Source organism: Asparagus officinalis, chromosome 6, assembly GCF_001876935.1.
Source record: "Asparagus officinalis chromosome 6, Aspof.V1, whole genome shotgun sequence".
Lineage (NCBI taxonomy): Eukaryota > Viridiplantae > Streptophyta > Magnoliopsida > Asparagales > Asparagaceae > Asparagus > Asparagus officinalis.
Window position 1 is genome coordinate 17,204,943 of NC_033799.1, and position 19,910 is coordinate 17,224,852.

The 19,910-nt window shown below is 35.3% G+C and overlaps 1 protein-coding gene and 1 long non-coding RNA gene across 3 annotated transcripts in view; one reads left to right on the forward strand and one right to left on the reverse strand.

Annotated features, from left to right (window-relative positions):
• Positions 1–19,454, forward strand: part of LOC109846394 — a 27,561-nt gene extending 8,107 nt beyond the window's left edge. The window contains exons 2-4 of the long non-coding RNA XR_002248488.1: positions 10,395–10,586; positions 10,709–10,791; positions 18,990–19,454. This is a non-coding gene — a long non-coding RNA (uncharacterized LOC109846394). The remainder of the gene's footprint in view (positions 1–10,394; positions 10,587–10,708; positions 10,792–18,989) is intronic.
• On the reverse strand, positions 8,151–11,108 carry LOC109846393 (bidirectional sugar transporter SWEET3b-like). 2 transcript variants are annotated; one of them, XM_020415626.1, is made up of 6 exons: positions 10,883–11,108; positions 10,736–10,772; positions 10,425–10,647; positions 9,511–9,672; positions 8,672–8,791; positions 8,151–8,589 (listed from the first exon to the last, which is right to left on the reverse strand). In XM_020415626.1, the coding sequence occupies exons 1-6, from the start codon at positions 10,917–10,919 to the stop codon at positions 8,449–8,451; spliced, it is 720 nt and encodes a 239-aa protein (XP_020271215.1). In that variant the 5' UTR covers positions 10,920–11,108; the 3' UTR covers positions 8,151–8,448. The 2 variants fall into 2 exon arrangements, with proteins under 2 accessions (XP_020271215.1, XP_020271214.1); XM_020415625.1 differs by having other exon boundaries at positions 10,736–11,108.

A 19,910-nucleotide genomic window follows, 5' to 3' on the forward strand; every position in this document is an offset into this window, starting at 1 on the left:
GCAATTTATGTAGTCAATCTTAGGGTTCAGAATAAAGGCATTGTTGTAAAACTACACCTATTTTACTGAGATTAAACATAGTTGTACTCTTGATTAGATCATCTAAACGAAGAAATAGACAATACAGTAATGTCTGGACTATTCAGCCATATATGAAAAATGATGCTTGACTTCCACCCCATAAGAAAGTGTCTTAGTAAACCAGCTTTTTTATTGTGGTTTTCACTTGTTCCGAAAGATAGTGATTATGTTAAAGTATACAAGAATATTCCTTATCCCATACCCAACTCTTCATTTCTTGAATCAAAGATCTTGATGTTCTTGCTATTAATCATTATTTATTTCTTTTACCACCTATTACAGTGGTGTAAATGTATATTGCCGAGACAAGTATTAGCCACATCACTCTTTTTCAATCTTCAATTCAAATCATCCCTTCTATAGTTCATGACCTTTGTTTCTACTACCATGGATTCTTTGATGATAATGCCCCCACTGGTATCGCCATATAAATAATGTTGAGCGCATGTATAGTTTCTCAAGTTAGGGGCTATCATGGTATACTGTGATTTGAAGAGCCCATAACTCATGTTCTTTGACCATTTTCCTTAAATTTTTAATAGGGAACTTAGGGCCTTAGCCTAATATGTTGATGGAGAATAATGAAAAGAGCTTAAAATAAGGAAATACTAGGGAGTATTGTAAGGATTACATCATGAGCTAGGAAATATCACACTGGGCTAATGCGCAGGCATTTATACCTTGTTATGATACCGCTAACAGTCAATAGGTCATGTTAATTTTTGTACAATTTCTGCCACTAAGTACCACTTTCCATTAAGGGTCGGTTTGGTTCATTTCCTAAAGATATAGGAAATGTAATCCCTTGCAAGAAATCATATCCAGTGCTTTCCATGAATTTCTTGGAAATGCTAAATTTGTGTTTGGTTCCCCATGATTATAGGAAAATAAAAAATAAGAAATGCAATCTCTTGTTTATTTCAAACTCCAAAAAATAGGAAAGCAAAACTAGAAAAAGAGAGAGATATAAAGAAGGTTTTTTCATTAAGGTGGATGATGGAATGTTTGGACCAAGTGGGAGAATGTTGGTTTTATTTTCTCGTTTGGTTACAAAGTGGTCCAATAACTTCCCATCATCAAGAGAGTTGGTTATAACCACTTTGCCCACTAATTCGGTTATTGCTCTTTAATGGAGAGAGTGAAAAAAAAGAGTATATATCTCGGTTGGTCCCTAATACCTGCTCTTTAATTTTTTCGAAAGGGAAAATACACCATCTATTAGTGAAGAGATAAGGTTTAGAAGATCTTCTCGAAATCAACATCCATTATCCATTGAGTGAGACAACAATGGCTGGAGGTTATTTTAATTAATTCTTGCTTCCGTTTGATATAGATTATATTTTTTAGTTTCTAAACATGTTTAGATCAAGTATATGAATTTCTATCATGTTTAGATAACTTTTAGTAATTTAAATTTATTATCATTTGGTATCAGAGCTATTGATTATAGAACTTATGATTTTCCATCATGATATTTATTTCTCGTTTTTTCTTAATTAATAGTTCATTGTGAAAATCATTTGTTCTAAGATATTGGTATAATGATAATCAAATCAATAATGAAGTTTAGTTTGATTTGCTTAAGAATTAGGAGTTAACATGTTCGAAATTGTAAAATTCGAATCTAACTACTTATTCAATATGTATACATATTATGATTGTACTAAATACTTTAGGGGCAATAGCCTAGTGGTAAGGCTTGAGGATTTGGCCTAGAGGTTTGGTGTTCAAAACCCTAGGGCTACACCATATATTATAAGTCTTTGATGGGCCTTGGGTCTCTTTGATTTCTAATAATATTTTTGTTTGCTTTCATTTTTTTTATGTTGCATACATTACATATTTGACAATTTCTGCTTGATGTTTATATTTGTGCATGTTAGATCTATTGTGTTTTATCAAGTGATGTTTATAATTAACCCATATAATTTAATTAATTTGGGAGTGGCCACAACATCCTTAATTAATTAAAACAGTATAATAAGGTTGTTATATCACTTGTTAAGGATCTTATTTAGAAAGTAAACATTAATTGTGATTTATTGGGCCTTGGGTCTCTTTGAATTCTAATAATATTTTTGTTTGCTTTTATTTTTTTTATGTTGCATATATTACATATTTGATAATTTCTGCTTGATGTTTATATTTGTGCATGTTAGATCTATTGTGTTTTATCAAGTGATGTTTATAATTAACCCATATAGTTTAATTAATTTGGGAGTAGCCACAGCATCCTTAATTAATTAAAACTGTATAATAAGGTTGTTATATCACTTGTTAAGGATCTTATTTAGAAAGTAAACATTAATTGTTATTAATCGGATGTGATATAATAAATTTTATCCCACAAGAATTTTTATTGTATCTGTATGATTAATTAGGATAAAATGTCAAATTATATTTTCTAATTTACCCACATGGATTAGGAAATGAAGCATAATTTGATAGTTTTATCATGAAGTTAAGATAAATCTAATTGAATTGGAACTTTAGCCCACAGACAAGTTTTATGTCACTAGATTTATATATTTGCATGATTTTACATTGGTAGAACATGTCATATTTTGTTAGCTTCAAATTTAGTAACATGAGCATGATTATTTAATTTACTGCAGCAATTCCACATGCTAATTATTCTGATATGAAATGTGATGTTCCCGAGCTCAAAGGGGATAACTACAAAGTGTGGAAGGAGAGAGTTCTCCTTCATTTGGGATGGATGGACATAGACTATGCCATAAGATTGAACCCCTTATAGTTACTGAAATCAGCACTTCAGATAAAATTTAGCTTTATGAAAAATGGGAACGATCCAATCGTCTCTGTGTGATGTTCATACAGACTAAAATTTCTGCTGGTATAAGGGGTTCAGTCGAGCAGGTCAACAAGGTCCAAGATTTACTAAAGGCTATCGATGAGCAGTTCGTCACTTCAGACAAGGCAATGACAAGCACCCTAATCATACAGTTTTCATCCTTGAGGCTCACCAACGTAAGGGGTGTGCGTGATCATATCATGCACATGAGGGATATTGCGGCTCAGTTGAAAGTATTGAAGGTTGAGATGTCTGAAGCCTTCCTGGTTCACTACATCCTTTGCACCTTACCTCAGCAATATGGCCCATTTAAGATATCCTACAACACACATAAGGACAAATGATCGATCAATGAATTGTTGACCATGTGTGTTCAGGAAGAGGACAAGCTGCTTATAGAGGAAAAGGAAAAGGAAATTATGAACTTTTTTACCCCTGGGAAGTACAAGAAGAAGGATCAAGCCAAGGACAAAGGGAAAGGGAAAATCCCTCCTCAAAAGGACATTAAGAAAGAGATTGTGTGCTTCTTTTGCAAAAAGAAAGGGCACGTTAAGAAACAATGCTCCAAGTTCATGAAGTGGCTTGATAAGAAATGTACTCAACTTTCTTTTGTTTGTTATGAATCCAATATGATTGATGTTAATCATAACACATGGTGGATTGATTCTGGTTCTACAATCCATATCACCAATTCATTGCAGGATTTACGAGACTCGCGGAAGCCGATGGGAAGTGAGCACAGCGTCTATTCAGGAAATAAGATGCCCTCACATGTGGAGGCCATTGGCACGTGCAGACTGGTTTTAAGTAGTGGTTTTATTTTAAGTTTAGAAAAGACGTTTTATATTCCTAGTTTTTCTAGGAATTTAATTTTAGTTTCCAGACTTGTATCAGATGGTTATTCCTTTAACTTTTCAGATTTCAGATTTAATTTGTCTCATAAATCTGATGTTATTGGATGTGGTACTTTGTCTGATGGTCTTTTTCTCCTTAATTTGCAAAATGATGAAAACCATACTTCTATGCACGTTTATGAAATTATTGGTACTAAACGATGTGTTGTGAATGAAGAGTCTTCTATACTGTGGCATCGGAGATTGGGACATATCTCTATTGATAGAATTAAAAGGTTAGTGAATGATGATGTACTTGGTACTTTAGATTTTACTGACTTTGAGACTTGTATAAGCTGCATTAAGGGTAAGCAGACTAACAAGTCCAAGAAAGGTGCCAAAAGAAGTTCTGAATTATTGGATATCATACACACTGACATTTGTTGTCTAGACATGGATGCATACCGTGATAAGTACTTCATCTCTTTCATAGATGATTACTCGCGATACATGTATCTCTACTTGCTTAACAGTAAGAATGAAGCACTAGATGCTTTTAAGGTGTTTAAAACAGAAGTAGAGAAATAATGTGGCAAACAAATTAAGATCGTGAGATCCGATAAAGGTGGAGAATACTATGGTAGATACACTGAGAGTGGCCATGCAAATGGTCCATTTGCGAGGTTTCTTCGTGAAAATGGGATTGTTGCCCAATATACTTTGCCTGGCTCTCCGGACCAAAATGGAGTAGCTGAAAGAAGAAACCGAACATTATTGGACATGGTGCGTAGCATGCTTGCTAGCTCCAAACTTCCTAAATCCTTGTGGACTGAAGCTCTCAAGACGGCTATGTACATATTAAACCGAGTTCCGACCAAGGCTGTCCCAAAGACTCCTTTTGAGTTATTCAAAGGTTGGAAACCAAGTTTGCGACATGTACGCGTTTGGGGATGTCCGTCCGAAGTAAGAGTCTACAATCCACAAGAAAAGAAGTTGGACCCAAGGACCATAAGTGGGTATTTCGTTATCCACAAGAAAAGAAGTTGGACCCAAGGACCATAAGTGGGTATTTCGTTGGATATGCCGAAAGGTCTAAAGGATACAGATTTTATTGTCCATCTCATAGCATTAGGTTTGTGGAATCAAGAAATGCTAAATTTCTTGAGAACGACTTGATTAGTGGGAGCGATCGATCTCAGGGCGTTGGTCTTGAGAAAGATCATTTAGATGCTCATTGTGCCACTTCAAGCAACGGACTGATCGTTGTTGTTAACAACGCGCCTATAGTACAAACGCGTGTTGAAGAACCAGTTCACGAAATACCACAAGCTGTTGATCCTGATTTAGTAGATGTTGAAGTTCAACAAATACCTGAAGCTGTTGAACAGCTAGCTGAACAACATGATCTTGATCCTCAGGAAAATGTTGATGCAACATTAAGAAGATCTACTAGAGTAAGGAAATCGGCGATTCCTAGTGATTATGTCGTGTATCTACAAGAGTCTGACTATAATGTTGGAGCCGAAAATGATCCTGAGACGTTTTCACAAGCCATGAGTTCTGAGATTTCAAACTTATGGTACAATGCCATGAAAGATGAGATGGATTCTATGGCGTCAAACCGAGTATGGAATCTCGTCAAGTTGCCTGATGGTATAAAAACCATTGGATGTAAATGGGTTTTTAAAACAAAGAAAGACTCACAAGGCAACATTGAGAGATATAAGGCCAGACTCGTTGCCAAAGGATTCACTCAAAGAGAGGGAATCGACTACACGGAGATATTTTCTCCTGTATCTAAGAAAGATTCTCTTCGGGTCATTATGACATTGGTTGCCCATTTTGATTTGGATTTGCATCAAATGGATGTGAAAGCGGTCTTTCTTAATGGTGACCTAGAGGAAGAAGTTTATATGAAGCAACCTGAAGGTTTCTCCTCTAGTAATGGTGAGCACTTGGTCTGTAAGTTTAATAAGTCCGTATATGGATTAAAACAAACTTCACGCCAATGGTATTTGAAATTCCATGACGTTATCACTTCATTTTGTTTTGAAGAGAACGTCATGGATCAATGTATATACCAGAAGGTCAGTGGGAGCAAGTTTTGCTTTCTTGTGCTATATGTGGATGATAATTTATTTGCGGCAAATGATAAAAGTTTGCTATATGAGGTGAAACAGTTCCTCTCGAAGAACTTTGATATGAAAGATATATGTGATGCATCTTATGTCATTGGCATTAAGATCCATAGGGAAAGGTCTCGAGGGATTTTGGGTTTGTCTCAAGAGACCTATATCAAAAAGGTTTTAGAGAGATTTCGGATGAATGATTGTTCACCAAGTGTAGTAGCACCTATTGTGAAGGGTGACAGATTCAGCCTAAATCAATGCCCTAAAAATGAGCTCGAGCAGGAACAGATGAAAAACATTCCATATGCTTCAGCCATTGGAAGCCTAATGTATGCTCAGGTCTGTACAAGACCTGATATAGCATTTGCTGTTGGAATGCTAGGAAGATATCAGAGTAACCCAGGTATTGACCACTGGAGAGCTGCAAAGAAGGTGATGAGATACCTTCAAGGGACAAAGGATTACATGCTCATGTATAGACGGACCGACGATTTGGAGTTGGTTGGTTACTCTGATGCGGATTTTGCTGGCTGTGTTGATTCACGCAAATCAACATCAGCATACATTTTCATGCTTGCCGGTGGAGCCGTGTCTTGGAGGAGTGCAAAGCAGACTTTGACTGCTACTTCCACTATGGAGGCCGAGTTCGTATCATGTTTTGAGGCTACGTCACATGATGTATGGTTGAAGAGTTTCGTGTCGGGGCTCAGAATTGTGGATTCAATTTCTAGGCCAATAAGACTGTATTGTGACAACTCAGCTGCTGTTTTTATGGCTAAGAATAACAAGAGTGGTAGTCGTAGTAAGCATATCGACATCAAATACTTAGCCATTAGAGAACGTGTTAAGGAAAAGAAAGTTGTCATTGAGCACCTTAGCACTGAGTTGATGATTGCTGATCCTTTGACTAAAGGCATGCCACCAAAGAATTTCAAGGATCATGTAGTAAGAATGAGACTTGGTTCCATGATGTAAATATTCATTATACGTACATTTGATATTTTATTGAAACTCTTATTCAGTTGATATTTCTCATTTGTTTTTGTGCACATACATATTTGCTTATTTTATTGAGAAATATCATTAAAGTTTGGATCTCGAATAAACATAGGGTTTATTCATTAAGTCGTTCGGGATTGAGAGACACGATACATTGTGATACATGGAAGATACTACTCAACATTAAAGAAACTATCGCCATGATTCATGTATTTTGTTTTTCATTAAGGTGGATGATGGAATGTTTGGACCAAGTGGGAGAATGTTGGTTTTATTTTCTCGTTTGGTTACAAAGTGGTCCAATAACTTCCCATCATCAAGAGAGTTGGTTATAACTTAACCAACCACTTTGCCCACTAATTCGGTTATTGCTCTTTGATGGAGAGAGTGGAAAAAAAGAGTATATATCTCGGTTGGTCCCTAATATCTGCTCTTCAATTTTTTCGAAAGGGAAAATACATCATCTATTAGTAAAGAGATAAGGTTTAGAAGATCTTCTCGAAATCAACATCTATTATCCATTATGTGAGACAACAATGGCTGGAGGTTAGTTTAATTAATTCTTGCTTCTGTTTGATATAGATTATATTTTTTAGTTTCTAAACATGTTTAGATCAAGTATTTGAATTTCTATCATGTTTAGATAACTTTTAGTAATTTAAATTTATTATCATTATTATGTAAATTTTCTAGTCCAAATCCTCTCCAAAAACAAGGATTTAGACTTTCCTAGAATTTGGTCATTTTCCATACTTTATAGAAAGTGATTCTATAATTTTAAAAAAAGGGTGTATGAACCCTATAATGCTCAACAACCCACTTTTTGTTCCTTTTCCTATAAATCCAGGTGTTTTCCTATTTTTTGGCCCAACCAAATAGCCCCTAAAAATCTTTTGATTCCTCTCCTTCCAAATCATCCATAAGACCTCCACAATAGAAGGATCTCATTCACTTTGAAGATTGTGTGGAACGGGAGACATCGGTCAAAATGCTAGAGATCCAAAATGAGATGGGCCAAGAATGACAGCAATCTTAGTCATAATCAGCCACAACTCTCTACACGACAACATTCTAAAAGAAGGTGTTGGCAAATTCGGCTGCACTATCATAGTGGTACACATCAAAGGAACATTTATATCACACTTTGCTAGATTTTCTTTGGTGATCAGGTGATTGAGGAAATCAACCAAGAATGATGCGAAATTTGAGTGGGGCTTCAGATGATTAGAAACAATATAAATAAATAGATCAAGGTGGGTCATTGTGATATTCCTTCAATCTGAGTTTCATAACGGCACTATAAGTTTGATGTGCATATGGACACACACATAAAAAAGCAAAATAATCAATGCTATGGCAAGAGAGTCATGTGGAAAAAAGAGAAAAAAAGAGTTACTGCAGAGATTAAATCCATCAGATGATATTCTCTTATTTCTCACACACTTCATCAAATGACGGGGTGATGCAGGAAATGTTACATCTGCATAGATTAGCTACTATATAGATGACAATAAAAGGTAGAGAATCTAGAGATTGATTGGAAACTCTTATTCCACATTGTTAATGCAATTTCTTTTCTTCCAGTATTGAATTATCTTTGGGAAGTCGGCTTTTCTCCATTGTTCTCTACATCCACATTGTTAGGTTCTTCATAAGCTTGTTTCTTGTTCTTATACATGCAATAGAGTACCAGCTGAAGGATTCCCATGGGAGTACCCAAGAAATTAGGTGCCTACAACAAATTTAGAGAGAGATGAGTTGATAATTTATGCTTGATTTCGTATTAATGCAATGCTAATTGTTAGTTTGCTGACCGCAATGAAGAACTCATGGCCTAAAAGGCCATATAGCATCCAGAGAGAACTAGCGAAGAAGGAGAAGAATGATAAATAGAAGGGCATGAACTCCACACTTTTTGTCTTGATCACTAGCCTCTGCAATTAAAGGGAAGAGTTGCAAGTTATTGTTGAATGTTTTTTTTAGTTGCATGCTAATTAGTTAAGCTTGCATATATCCCTGCATCAACAAAAGATAAAATTCTTAGACACATTTTGTTGAATCTTAGGCATTAAGCATGATTGTATTGTGTTAGATAGTTTAAGTCCTGTTCGACTTTCCCTGATATGGAGAAGTAATAACTTTGTCTTACTTATTATGTACTGAGTGGAATTTTCTGCATTCCATTCACAAATCTTTGCTTTTCGAAGTTCTACCTTGTCAGGATAGCTGTTTTATGTTCAGGTTAAAAAGGGGAAAGTTGGAACAGAAGACTTTGTTATCGCCTGTTAGGAAGTTTTGTGTCAGAAAACGTAAATGTTGAGTAAATTGGTTCTCGATTAAGACTGTAGTACCAGAATACCAGGTTTGAAGAGGTCCCAAAATGTCTTATGTTCAACCCTCATTGTTATCGAAATCAAAATTTATTTACTTGCCCCCATTTATTTTATCATTCAAATTGAAGCTCAAGGCAGTTCCATGCGGCCCACATGAACAGACTATTAAGTTTTATGTTAACTTAGCATATATTTTCCGTCCATTACATGTTACATGTTTGGATGGTGTTGTTCTTGACGATCTTTTCCAATTTGCATTTTAAACAATTCATTGTATAAAAAGATTTAGAGTGGATTATTCATGCTAGCTACAACCATACCATAGCTACTAATGGGGAACCATACATGGCTATGGAAGCTACTAGAGAAACCACTCCAACAAACAATTTTCGGTGAGGGTGATCATGCAACACAAAACATGAAACCGATGCAGTCGCGCCGAATAGGATGATTACCACTGTCACCATCAGAATAACTAATTTCTGCAAAACACGCAGTAACATATGAATAAGTAGTAAGTCATCTGACATGACAATTCATGTTTTATGTTCTATACTCTAATAAGAAGAAGATTTACAATTTTTAGTAGTTGGTAAATAAAATTGTCATTCTGAAACAGAAAGTTCTGCATATACAGATTCCACTTCCACACGTATATTCTGAGTGAAAACAGCGTTTTGCACCTAGCTTCATCTAAGAATTGAAAAGGATTTTTGGTGGTAAAAAAGTGTTTTCTTGAACTTCAATACTTCCAAATTACACAAGAAAATGTTCAAACATCTTGTTTCCTGGTTTTTGTGGTTAGCTTTCCAGCCAATATCTAGACATATATATGCACATGGCTTCAATACATGTATGAAAGTTAGAAATTTATTGTATGAAACTCTATACTTCTACAAGCTGCAACAATGTTCATCTGTTACAATATTTCAACCGTATGTATCCACAAGATCACTTTATCAGAATGACGGCGCACAATAAGTATATTAATCAATTAGTTCAGTTACTAGATCACATGTTTGGTCTCTATGGGGAAATACTAAAAAGAACTTCATCTTCTTTAATCTTTACTTTGTAGACTAATATGTTTAGAATAACTATAAAAAACTATTATCTGTTGAAGGCATAAAGATGCTTCTTTCTTCATCACGAACCGGATATTATATGAACATGTCAGTTTGAGAATATCCGCTCTGAGTTGCAGATTCACTAGAAACAAGAAGAGAGAGCTTGCCTTACGTTTTGGTGATGAAAACCATACGTAAATTATAATGAATGAGGTCTCGAGAAGGATCCCTAAGCCATTGATGGTAGCCACCGTGAAGTTCTCCCAACCTTTGCTTACCACTGGCATACCAAACCAAGTATATAGAAGGCAATTCAGCAGAGCAATGATGTATGGGATGCATGAGAACTCCTCCGTACTTTCCTTTCTAATAACTCTTTTGAAAGTTAATCTGCAAAACAATAATTGGTGATATTTCTAGTGACGCTATCAGATTGTTCATATGAATGCAGGAATTCAAGATACAACGAATGAAATACATGGGTGCTGTGTATAGGAACAAGGAGGCTGCGTTCCCTGCAAAAAAAATACAAAGGTAAATTATTACAACATTCAGTATCTGTTTTCTTCGCATCACATGTAGGTGGTGGGGATTCAGGAATCAAGGAAATTAAATAGAAGACTACCCAATATTCCGACTGGAAATCGCATTCTCTCCCCCATTGTTCGAGTTTCAGAGGTAGACACCCAATGTTGACTGAGTGTGTTATAGCATACAGGCCTATTTATAGGGAATTCTGAAAGGATACCTTTATCATTACATTATTCTTAAGTGTTGTTCGCTGTTGATGCAAGCATTAGCCGCTTGTTTATGATCAGTGGAGTCTCTTGCTTGCTTTAGGACATTACGTATATACACCATCATTATTCTTTATTCTTAATCTGAATAATCGAAGCTGTACATTCTGCAATGCACCTTTCTTCTCCATGTCAATGACTGAAGCAAAAGCTACTAATAAATTCAAATACCTCTCTTATTACCGGAAATACAGAATATGTCTAAATCTTAGCTGCTTTTTCACTCGGTCAGCAAAAAGTTGGAATTGAGGCAGGCATGATAACTTTGAGTATTGTTATCTTGTGTACTCCAAAGTTCTCCTATGAGTGGAATCCACTGATATGAATCATCTCCACGTGGAACACACATATCACGGAGGAGAACCATGCAAACCATTTTTAATCTCTTGAGACAACACGTTGCTTGTTGTTTAATTAGGTAAGCTAAGTGATTATTCCTGTATGATTACTTTGCCTTGTTAATTACCCGGGAGAGTTCTACGCCATTCATAGAAAACCTTTAACGGCTGATAGTGCTTTGTCGATTGAAATTTTGGAAGAATTTCACTTATCAGGTACTATAGGTCAAAGAGGGGGCCATCTGAAAATTGATCCATATGTTGTTCTTCTTGCGGTCTACCAAACTGCAACCACTTTATCATAATTCTAGTGGCTGATTCTTAGGCTATTTTTTTTTTTTTGAGAAAAAGGATGGAACACCCCAAAGGTATTCCAGCTAGCTAAATTAAAATATAATTGGTTGTTACAAAAAATAGTTCATACTCCCAACCAAGAGTATGCACTAAAGTTCAAAAGAAGCTACTACAAGCGGTAACACATAACCCCTCTGTATATACTTGGGAATAAGCTCCTAAAACAGAGTAAAATGTTTGACACCAATAACCAAAAAACCAAAAGGTAAACATCTAACAAAGTTTTCTTCCAGACAAAACACAAAGCATATAAAACTCTGTGAATTCTCATCATTCCAACTGAATCACCTTGATCGCATCATCCCTGCCTTCAAACTCATGAACTCCAGCAGCTATTGATCCAGCAGCTCTTTTTCTTTTTCTTTCCTGCATTCTGGTAGCTCGAGCAGAAGTCCCTTTAGATCCTAGCCAAAATGTTGAGAAAGTCACAATTTTGTTCAAGAGGACAAGAGAACTCTTCTGCTTATTAAAAAATAATCCGTCGTTGCGCTCTTGCCACACACACCAGAGAAGAGAACAAATGAAAACCTTTCTCTTCAAATTAGAATCTTCATCATTTCCACTGCTCCAATTTAGCCAAACCTCTTTTAAAGAGTTCATTCTAAAATCTTTATCAATACTCAACTTGAATTGAATTGACCTCCAAATAGAGTATACAAACTCACAGTTGAGAAACAGGTGTGAATGATCTTCATTCATTTTAGCACACAAACAACATGTCTTCTCTAAATAAACACATTTTTTATCTAGATTATCTTTCGTATTCAAGCCATTTCTTAGGGCCAACCAAACTAAGAACTTACTAAGAACTTGACTTTTAATGGAACAGGAAGGTCCCATAAGTTTACACAATCATATCTTAATCCACCATCAATAAGGAATTGATAAAAATATTTAACCGAAAAATCTTTTTTTGCCTCCCATATCCATTTTCTTTTATCTTCATGTTGCCCAAAGGTAATTGAATTGATAAGATTCATCATGTTAAGATACTGTATGACCAAATACCCAGTTAACTATTTTCTAAAATGCACCTCCCATCTCCACATATTGTTGTCATTAGACCTCATACTATTAATAGATGTGTAGGGGGATGAGGTGAGGGAAAATAAGGATAGAAATAAAGAGGCAAGAGTAAATGGACCTACCCATTTATCTAGTCAAAATAAAGCATGGTTTCCATTTCCAACCACCACATATGTACTGCATAAAAAACAGTCACCAATAGTAAAAAGATTTCTCCAAAAATGTGAAAGTTTCAATCTTCCAGAATTTAAAAATTCTGTCCATGGTTTTCTTTCAAAATGTACATAACCACTAATTTGTTTCCAAAGTCCATATTTTCCATCAAACCACTTTCAAAGCTATTTTCCCAAAAGAGCTTTATTCATAATTTTCAAAATTTTAATTCCCAAGCCACCACATAATTTTGGTTTACAAACTTCTTCCCATTTAACCAAATTTGAACACCCTTTATGATCTAAAGATTAAATCCACAAAAATATTCTTCTTATTTTATCAATTTTTTAAATAACTCATGAAGGAAACAAAAAGAAAGATAGCCAGAAAATTGGTATAGAAGAAATGACTGAATTAACCAGCACTAACCTGCCTCCTCTTGATAAGGATTTACCTTTCCATAAGGATACTCTTTTCTCTATTTTTCAATCAAAGGGAATCAATCTTCTTTTTTTAATCTTCCAGGCCTTAATGGTATCCCAAGACAAGTAATAGGAAATTTATCACTCTTGTAATTCATCATAGTGGCTAATTTTTGCTGCAAGGACTCATTATTTTCTAGAGCTATAAGAATACTCTTATTAAAACTAATCAACCTAGAGGCAAGTTCAAAACAATATAGAATTAGTTTCAAAACTGTCAACTGTATTCTATCATTTTTATAAAAAATCAAAGTATCATCTGTATATTGTAAATAATGAACTTTATGATCAATGTTAGCAGGGCCTAACCCTTCAATAAGGTGAGAATCCACAACAAGATTTAACATTTTTGTAAAAGAATCTGCTGCCAGAACAAAGAGAATGGGTGATAAAGGATCTCCTTGACGAACTCCTTTTTTAGACATAATCCAACTTCCTGTTTTACCATTTATGTTAATGGCAGACATACCCCTATTTAAGCATAAATTTACCCAATTAATCCATCTAACACCAAATCCTTCGGCTTTCAGAACTTCCAGAATAAAATTCTAGTCAAGCGTATCATAAGCTTTCACAAAATTTAGTTTTAATAAAATCCCTCCCTTTTTTATTATGAAAACAATCATTAATAATCTCTTGGGCTGTAACCACTCCATCCAGGAGGAATCTATTTTTAATAAAACCAGATTGCATGAGATCAATGAGCAATTCAAGCTTAGTATTCAGTCTATTAGTAAGAACTTTAGTGATCACTTTGTAAATCACATTGAGAAGACTAATGGGCTTTTAATCATTGACTGTACAAGTCTCACTCTTTTTAGGAATCAGAATAATATGAGCATAGTTAAGTCTATTGATTTCTAATCTGTCCTCATACAATTCCTCAAACAATTTCATAACATCATTTGTCACAGGTTCCCAAAACACTTGAAAAAATAAAGCAGGAAAGCCATTAGGGCCAGGAGATTTATCTCCATTCATGTCAAAAAGAACTCTATGAACTTCTTCCACTGAAAAAAGATGTTCAATATCATTGAAGTCCCAATCTGATACAGGGAACAATTTATTCCAATCAACCTGGCATCTATTAGGAACATTTTGACCATAAATCTGGCTATAATGGTTAAAAAAAACCTGAGCAATACCATCCTCAGAATTTATTTCAACATCATTATAAGTAATAGATGAAATCAAGGTACTTCTTTTTCTTCCATTGGCAATTTTATGGAAGTATGTAGTGTTTTGATCTCCCTCTTTGAGCCAATGAGCTTTAGCCCTTTGTTTCCACATTTGCTCTTCTTGAAATAAAATTTCAATTAGCTGCATAGTAATATCATTTTTTTAACAACTCATCATCTGTTAGATCTCTATCCTCTAACACTTCCCATTTTAAAAGGTCTTCCAATAACTCTTTCTTTTTCTGTCTAACACTATAAAAATTGGAATGAACCCAATGTTTAATATATTTCCTCATAAATCTTAACTTGCCTACCATGTTTTTAGCAGCAGAAGTACTTGAGCGAGCACATCTCCACCATAAAGATACACTCTTAGTAAACTCCTCAGATTGTAACCATTTTTTTTTTAAATTTGAATTTATAAACAAAATGTTGATTATCTTCACAGTCAAAACTAATAAGAGCATGATCTGATAGTTGACTGCATAAGCCCTATTGTTTTGAAAAGGAGAGAGTATCCTCCCATTCAGAGTTGAAAAAAACTCTATCAAGCCTAGCCATAGAAGAAAATCTTCTTTTATTTGACCAAGTGAATTTTCTATTATGTAAAGGGCTATCAATCAATTCTAATTCATTGATCACTTCATTAAAATTTTTCATTTCCTTTCCTATGATTACTTTTACCTTTTCTTTCATCTGGATTGGAGGTAACATTAAAGTCCCTCACCACAACCCAAGGACCTGAGAAGTTATTTTTAACTTCTTTAAGCTCCTGCCAAAAAAACAGTCTCTCACTATTATAATGAGGCCCATAAACTGATGAAATAATCCAAATAAAATTATTTTTTTATTTTGTAAAACCACTGTCAACATATATTTACCAGATTTCTCCTTCAAACTCTTCCATTTAAGAGTATTCCATCCAATTATAATTCCTCCAGAAGCTCCGTCAGCAAGAACAAAAACTCAGTCAAACATATTACCCCCTAAACTTTTTGAGAATATTGTCAGTAATACAATTCAACTTAGTTTCTTGTAAACAAACGAACTCAAACTTATTCAGATGACAAAAGTCTTTAACCCCAAATCTTTTAGTACTCAATCCTAATCCTCTCACATTCCATGTAATCAACATATCAACATAAACATAGCTCCACAAAGAAGATATATCCAGAGACTACTCATTGGTAGCTCTCTCTATCTCCATTTACCTTACTTTTTTTAGAAGATCAAAATCCTCTTGAGTCTCAAGAATAATAGCACATTTAGTAGCAAACTTCTCTGCAATTGATTTTTAGTGCAATTATCAAACAAAATAGGCACAAAAGAGGAACCCAAAGAAGAAGAATTATCACCTGAACCACTGGTAGAAACTCCATGAGAAGAAAAATTATCAATTCTTGCAATTCTTGAGGTAGCTCTAGCTAGTGCCGTCATAGGTTCCAGATCCACAAATCTGGAGCATCTCCTAACAAAAGTCACTTTTGAATTAATAGTTGTGTCCTCAGGAGGCAGAGATTTCAATGATTGAATCATGGGAATTTATTCATCTTTCTCTATGCTGTCCTGATTGATCTCTGGAGCTAGGAAAGAAAGCCAGTTAAATGGATCATGATTCTCATTTATTATGAGAGCTTTGCCTTTGGGTTCATAAGGAATATCAATGATTTCTCCCACTCCAATTGCCCCTGTGTCTTCCTTATTTTGAGATAAAAGAGGAAAAACACAAATCAAATCATCACTTTTATTTTTAATCTTTTCAGCGTCAGCCCCATGTTCAAGAATTTCTTCAGAAACAACCACGACATCTTCCCCCTCTGGAATTTGTTCATCACCAACAATTTGTGTAGTATTTGTCACCCAAGGTTCCCATTCAACATTTTATTTTTGATAAAAATTCTTGGGATCCATCCAAAGCCTAGCAGCAGGAGAACCCCACGGTGAATTTCTCAAATCTTGTCTGACTGTCCAAGAATTATTTGTTGAATCAATATGGGAAGAAGACCCAGTTTCACTATTGTTTCTTCCTTTAAACCACTTATTATTATAAGAACTTTGATAAGTATCTTCCACCTGATCAACTTTTTATTTTTTCTTTTCCCTTTCATTGATTTCACCCATAACAGACATAATAGATATGTCTACATTGTATTGCTTCTTTCCCACAATTTTTTTAACATTTTAGGAATATCAACATACTCCAAACACTTCACCAACATAACTGCATTCACAAATTCTGCACAAGCACTTGTTAAAGAATCAAACTCTACTAAGTCCGCAAAAGGTTTAACCATTAATTCAAATGGTTCATTATTCCACAAATGTGGAGGAATATTTTTCAGCTTGATCCAAACACATGATTTTCTTTTTTCAACAACATTTCCTTCCCAAGCACTCCATCTTCTAAATTTGATCTTGCAAGATCTCAAAGTTATAACTCCTATCCTTATCAGATCTTCCATTTGCTTCCACGGTTGGATTTTCACTAAAACTTCACCATTGGTAAACAATCTAACATCCCAATGTTTGTTCATAGGAAAAAACGTGCTAAGATCCGGTTCTAGTCTTTCTAATAAAACATTACTACCTTCAACAAACGAAATAATGGAAAAAATTCTATACTTTTGAAAACCAGAGTTTACCTCACCCTAAAAATTGAGACAACTGAAGAAAAACGAGGACGATCACCTGAAATTTTTAATTCAGCTTCCAAATCCCCAAAATCCCTAGGACATTGATCTTGAAAATTCAACCTAGAATCCTGCAACTTTTCTTCATCAACAGCAGAAAGAGACCTTTTACCCTTGTCTTGTAGCAGATTTTTAGCAGATCGATCAAGATTTCTTGAAGAAGAAAAAGTAGAAGCCGCTCTCCTCCATTGCCAAGGATTAGGACGTTCATATCTTCTAATACGACCACCAAAACATCCACCATTACCTCTACCACCAAAATTTCCACGACCTCCAGAACTACGCCCTCTTCCTTCATTATCTTGACCACGACCACCATTTCCACGCCCTCTGTTATCAGATCCATGACCAATCACTCCAGATCTACAATCTCGCCTCATGCCCTAATTATTGGCATCTGAAGCAAACAACTGGATCTCTGCAGTCTTTCGCCATATGTTTCGAACCCCCATAACGAAAACACAGCCTATTTCTTCAAATGAACTCTGCAGAAAGAAAACGAGGAGCATCGAAAGATTTGGGAGGAGGCGGCGGTCTAGGGTTTCTCTTAACAACTTTAACACATTCCCCCTCCTCTTTCTCCGTCGATTTTTCTTGAGATTCGTTCCCAACAAACCCCACCGTAGAATTTAACTCAACCCTAGTTTCCTCATTAACCCTAGGTTTATCCAGAACGGGCCAAGAACTGTGCTTGGGCTTAGATTTGAATAGAGAATCAGAAAATAAAGAGGGAATTGACTCACCCCAAATCTTCTTCGCCACGAAATTGGTTGTTTCTACTGGGCCAAGCAAATTTTCCAAGAATTCCCCTAAAATCGCCATTTTTCTTTTCTTTTTGGGCCTTCTTCTTTCTTTTTTCGGTTGAAAACTTTCTATCCCTTCTTAGCCTGTTGTTTAATTCACATCCCATGCTTTTTGCAAATTTTGTAGTCTTGTAATGAGTATATTCTAAAAAATCTATTCATAAGTCTTGTGCCTGATGCTTCAGTGCCAGTTTACTTCATCACAGCCTATTCTACCTTGCAACGTTTTTACTCATTTCACTGTATACAGTGCTAATGTGCTTCATCAGAGTCTATTCTACTTTGCAATATTTTAACCCATTTCACTAGTATAGTGGTATATACCGAAAGTTGAGTTCATCTCAGAGTCATTTACCTCTGAAAACTAAAAACCTTACTCATGGTTATTGTGGTTGACGCATAGGTGTTGGGTTATTTCATACCAGCAAATTCCACAATGCAAAGTTTTTACTACTAAAACTTTTGGTGGTTGGTTCATTGAAATCTTGGGTTATTTATTTCTATGGGAAAGTCGGGCTCCTTTGTGTTGATGGGAAATGCGTGATGAAGTTCTGTTTGAGATCTTTAAAAATTTTGACGTTAGGGAATTAAATGACAAAAGTTCCCATGTAGTCACATGGCACATAAGATTTTTTCTTTTTAATTTTAATTACCATGGTTCACAGTAATAAGAAGTCACCCTTGTACATGTGGATACAAATTTCTATGTTGAGCTCCTCATTAGAAGTTGTTCCTTACTGACCTTATTTTAATGCCAAGAAAAGCTCTTCATGGGAAGCTATATGACTATTTAATAGTTGCTACTATTTTTTGTCATCATGTTGCTCAAAAATGTTTTTGCACTTTGCTCCTCCTTCTGCTAACGATGAACATGCTTTTCACTGATTTTATTTTATTATAATCGTTTCCAGAATTTATATTACGAACAAAAAAGTGGGAAGCTTCGTCTCGCAGCGAACCTGTCGGCATGAATCGAAACCCAAACGGCCTGAGAGCATGCTCTCTACATCTGAAGGAGAAGAAAAGGAAACAAAGACATGATTCAGGTGTGATAATAGTACAGTATTCAACACTTTAAGTTATTGATCGCTAATCATGTTTATTAAGCGTAAGTTGACACCAACAGAATACGTTGACATTTAATTAAATGGCCATGGTATAAGCAAAGTGTATTGCTTAATGAAAAAAAAAAAAAAGTATCTGGATGCCATACCCCTCCACTAAAACAAATTAGGATAGCATCGAATGATAATGTATATCAATATATTGATGCGGAACCTACTACTTTTAGTTTTTTTCTTAGCCCCCTAATTACCTGCGCCAACTATTTGTTAAAATTTCTTCTCAAGTTGGATAGAATCGTGACATAGTTATGAACTAGGGTTAAATCGAAAGCCTAAATGAAGGTCAGAAAATGTTGGATAAATACAGTTCCTTTAGCTCTTACTGCAAGTTTGGGAGTTTAATAGCTATGCGCGCACAAATCCAGTTGGATATATATTTTGACGGGGATTTAGTGAGCGAAGAGATACATGCTACGTGAAATCGAGTGCGGTCCCCAACCAAGGCTATCGTAGTCTCTGGGGGTGCAGCTGGTTTGGATCCACGTCATACTACTTAGGCTAGTTTGAGAGACTCTTTCGATGGAGCTATTAAATAAGCTGGTTTGGATCCACGTCATACTACTTAGGCTAGTTTGAGAGACTCTTTCGATGGAGCTATTAAATAAAAATAAATTTCATTACCATGAGAAGCCATGCATCTCTCTCTGAAGAAACCGTGAGCTAAAAAGTCCCTTTTTCAAGGGATGAGAATGACAGCTGGGCTTTGCA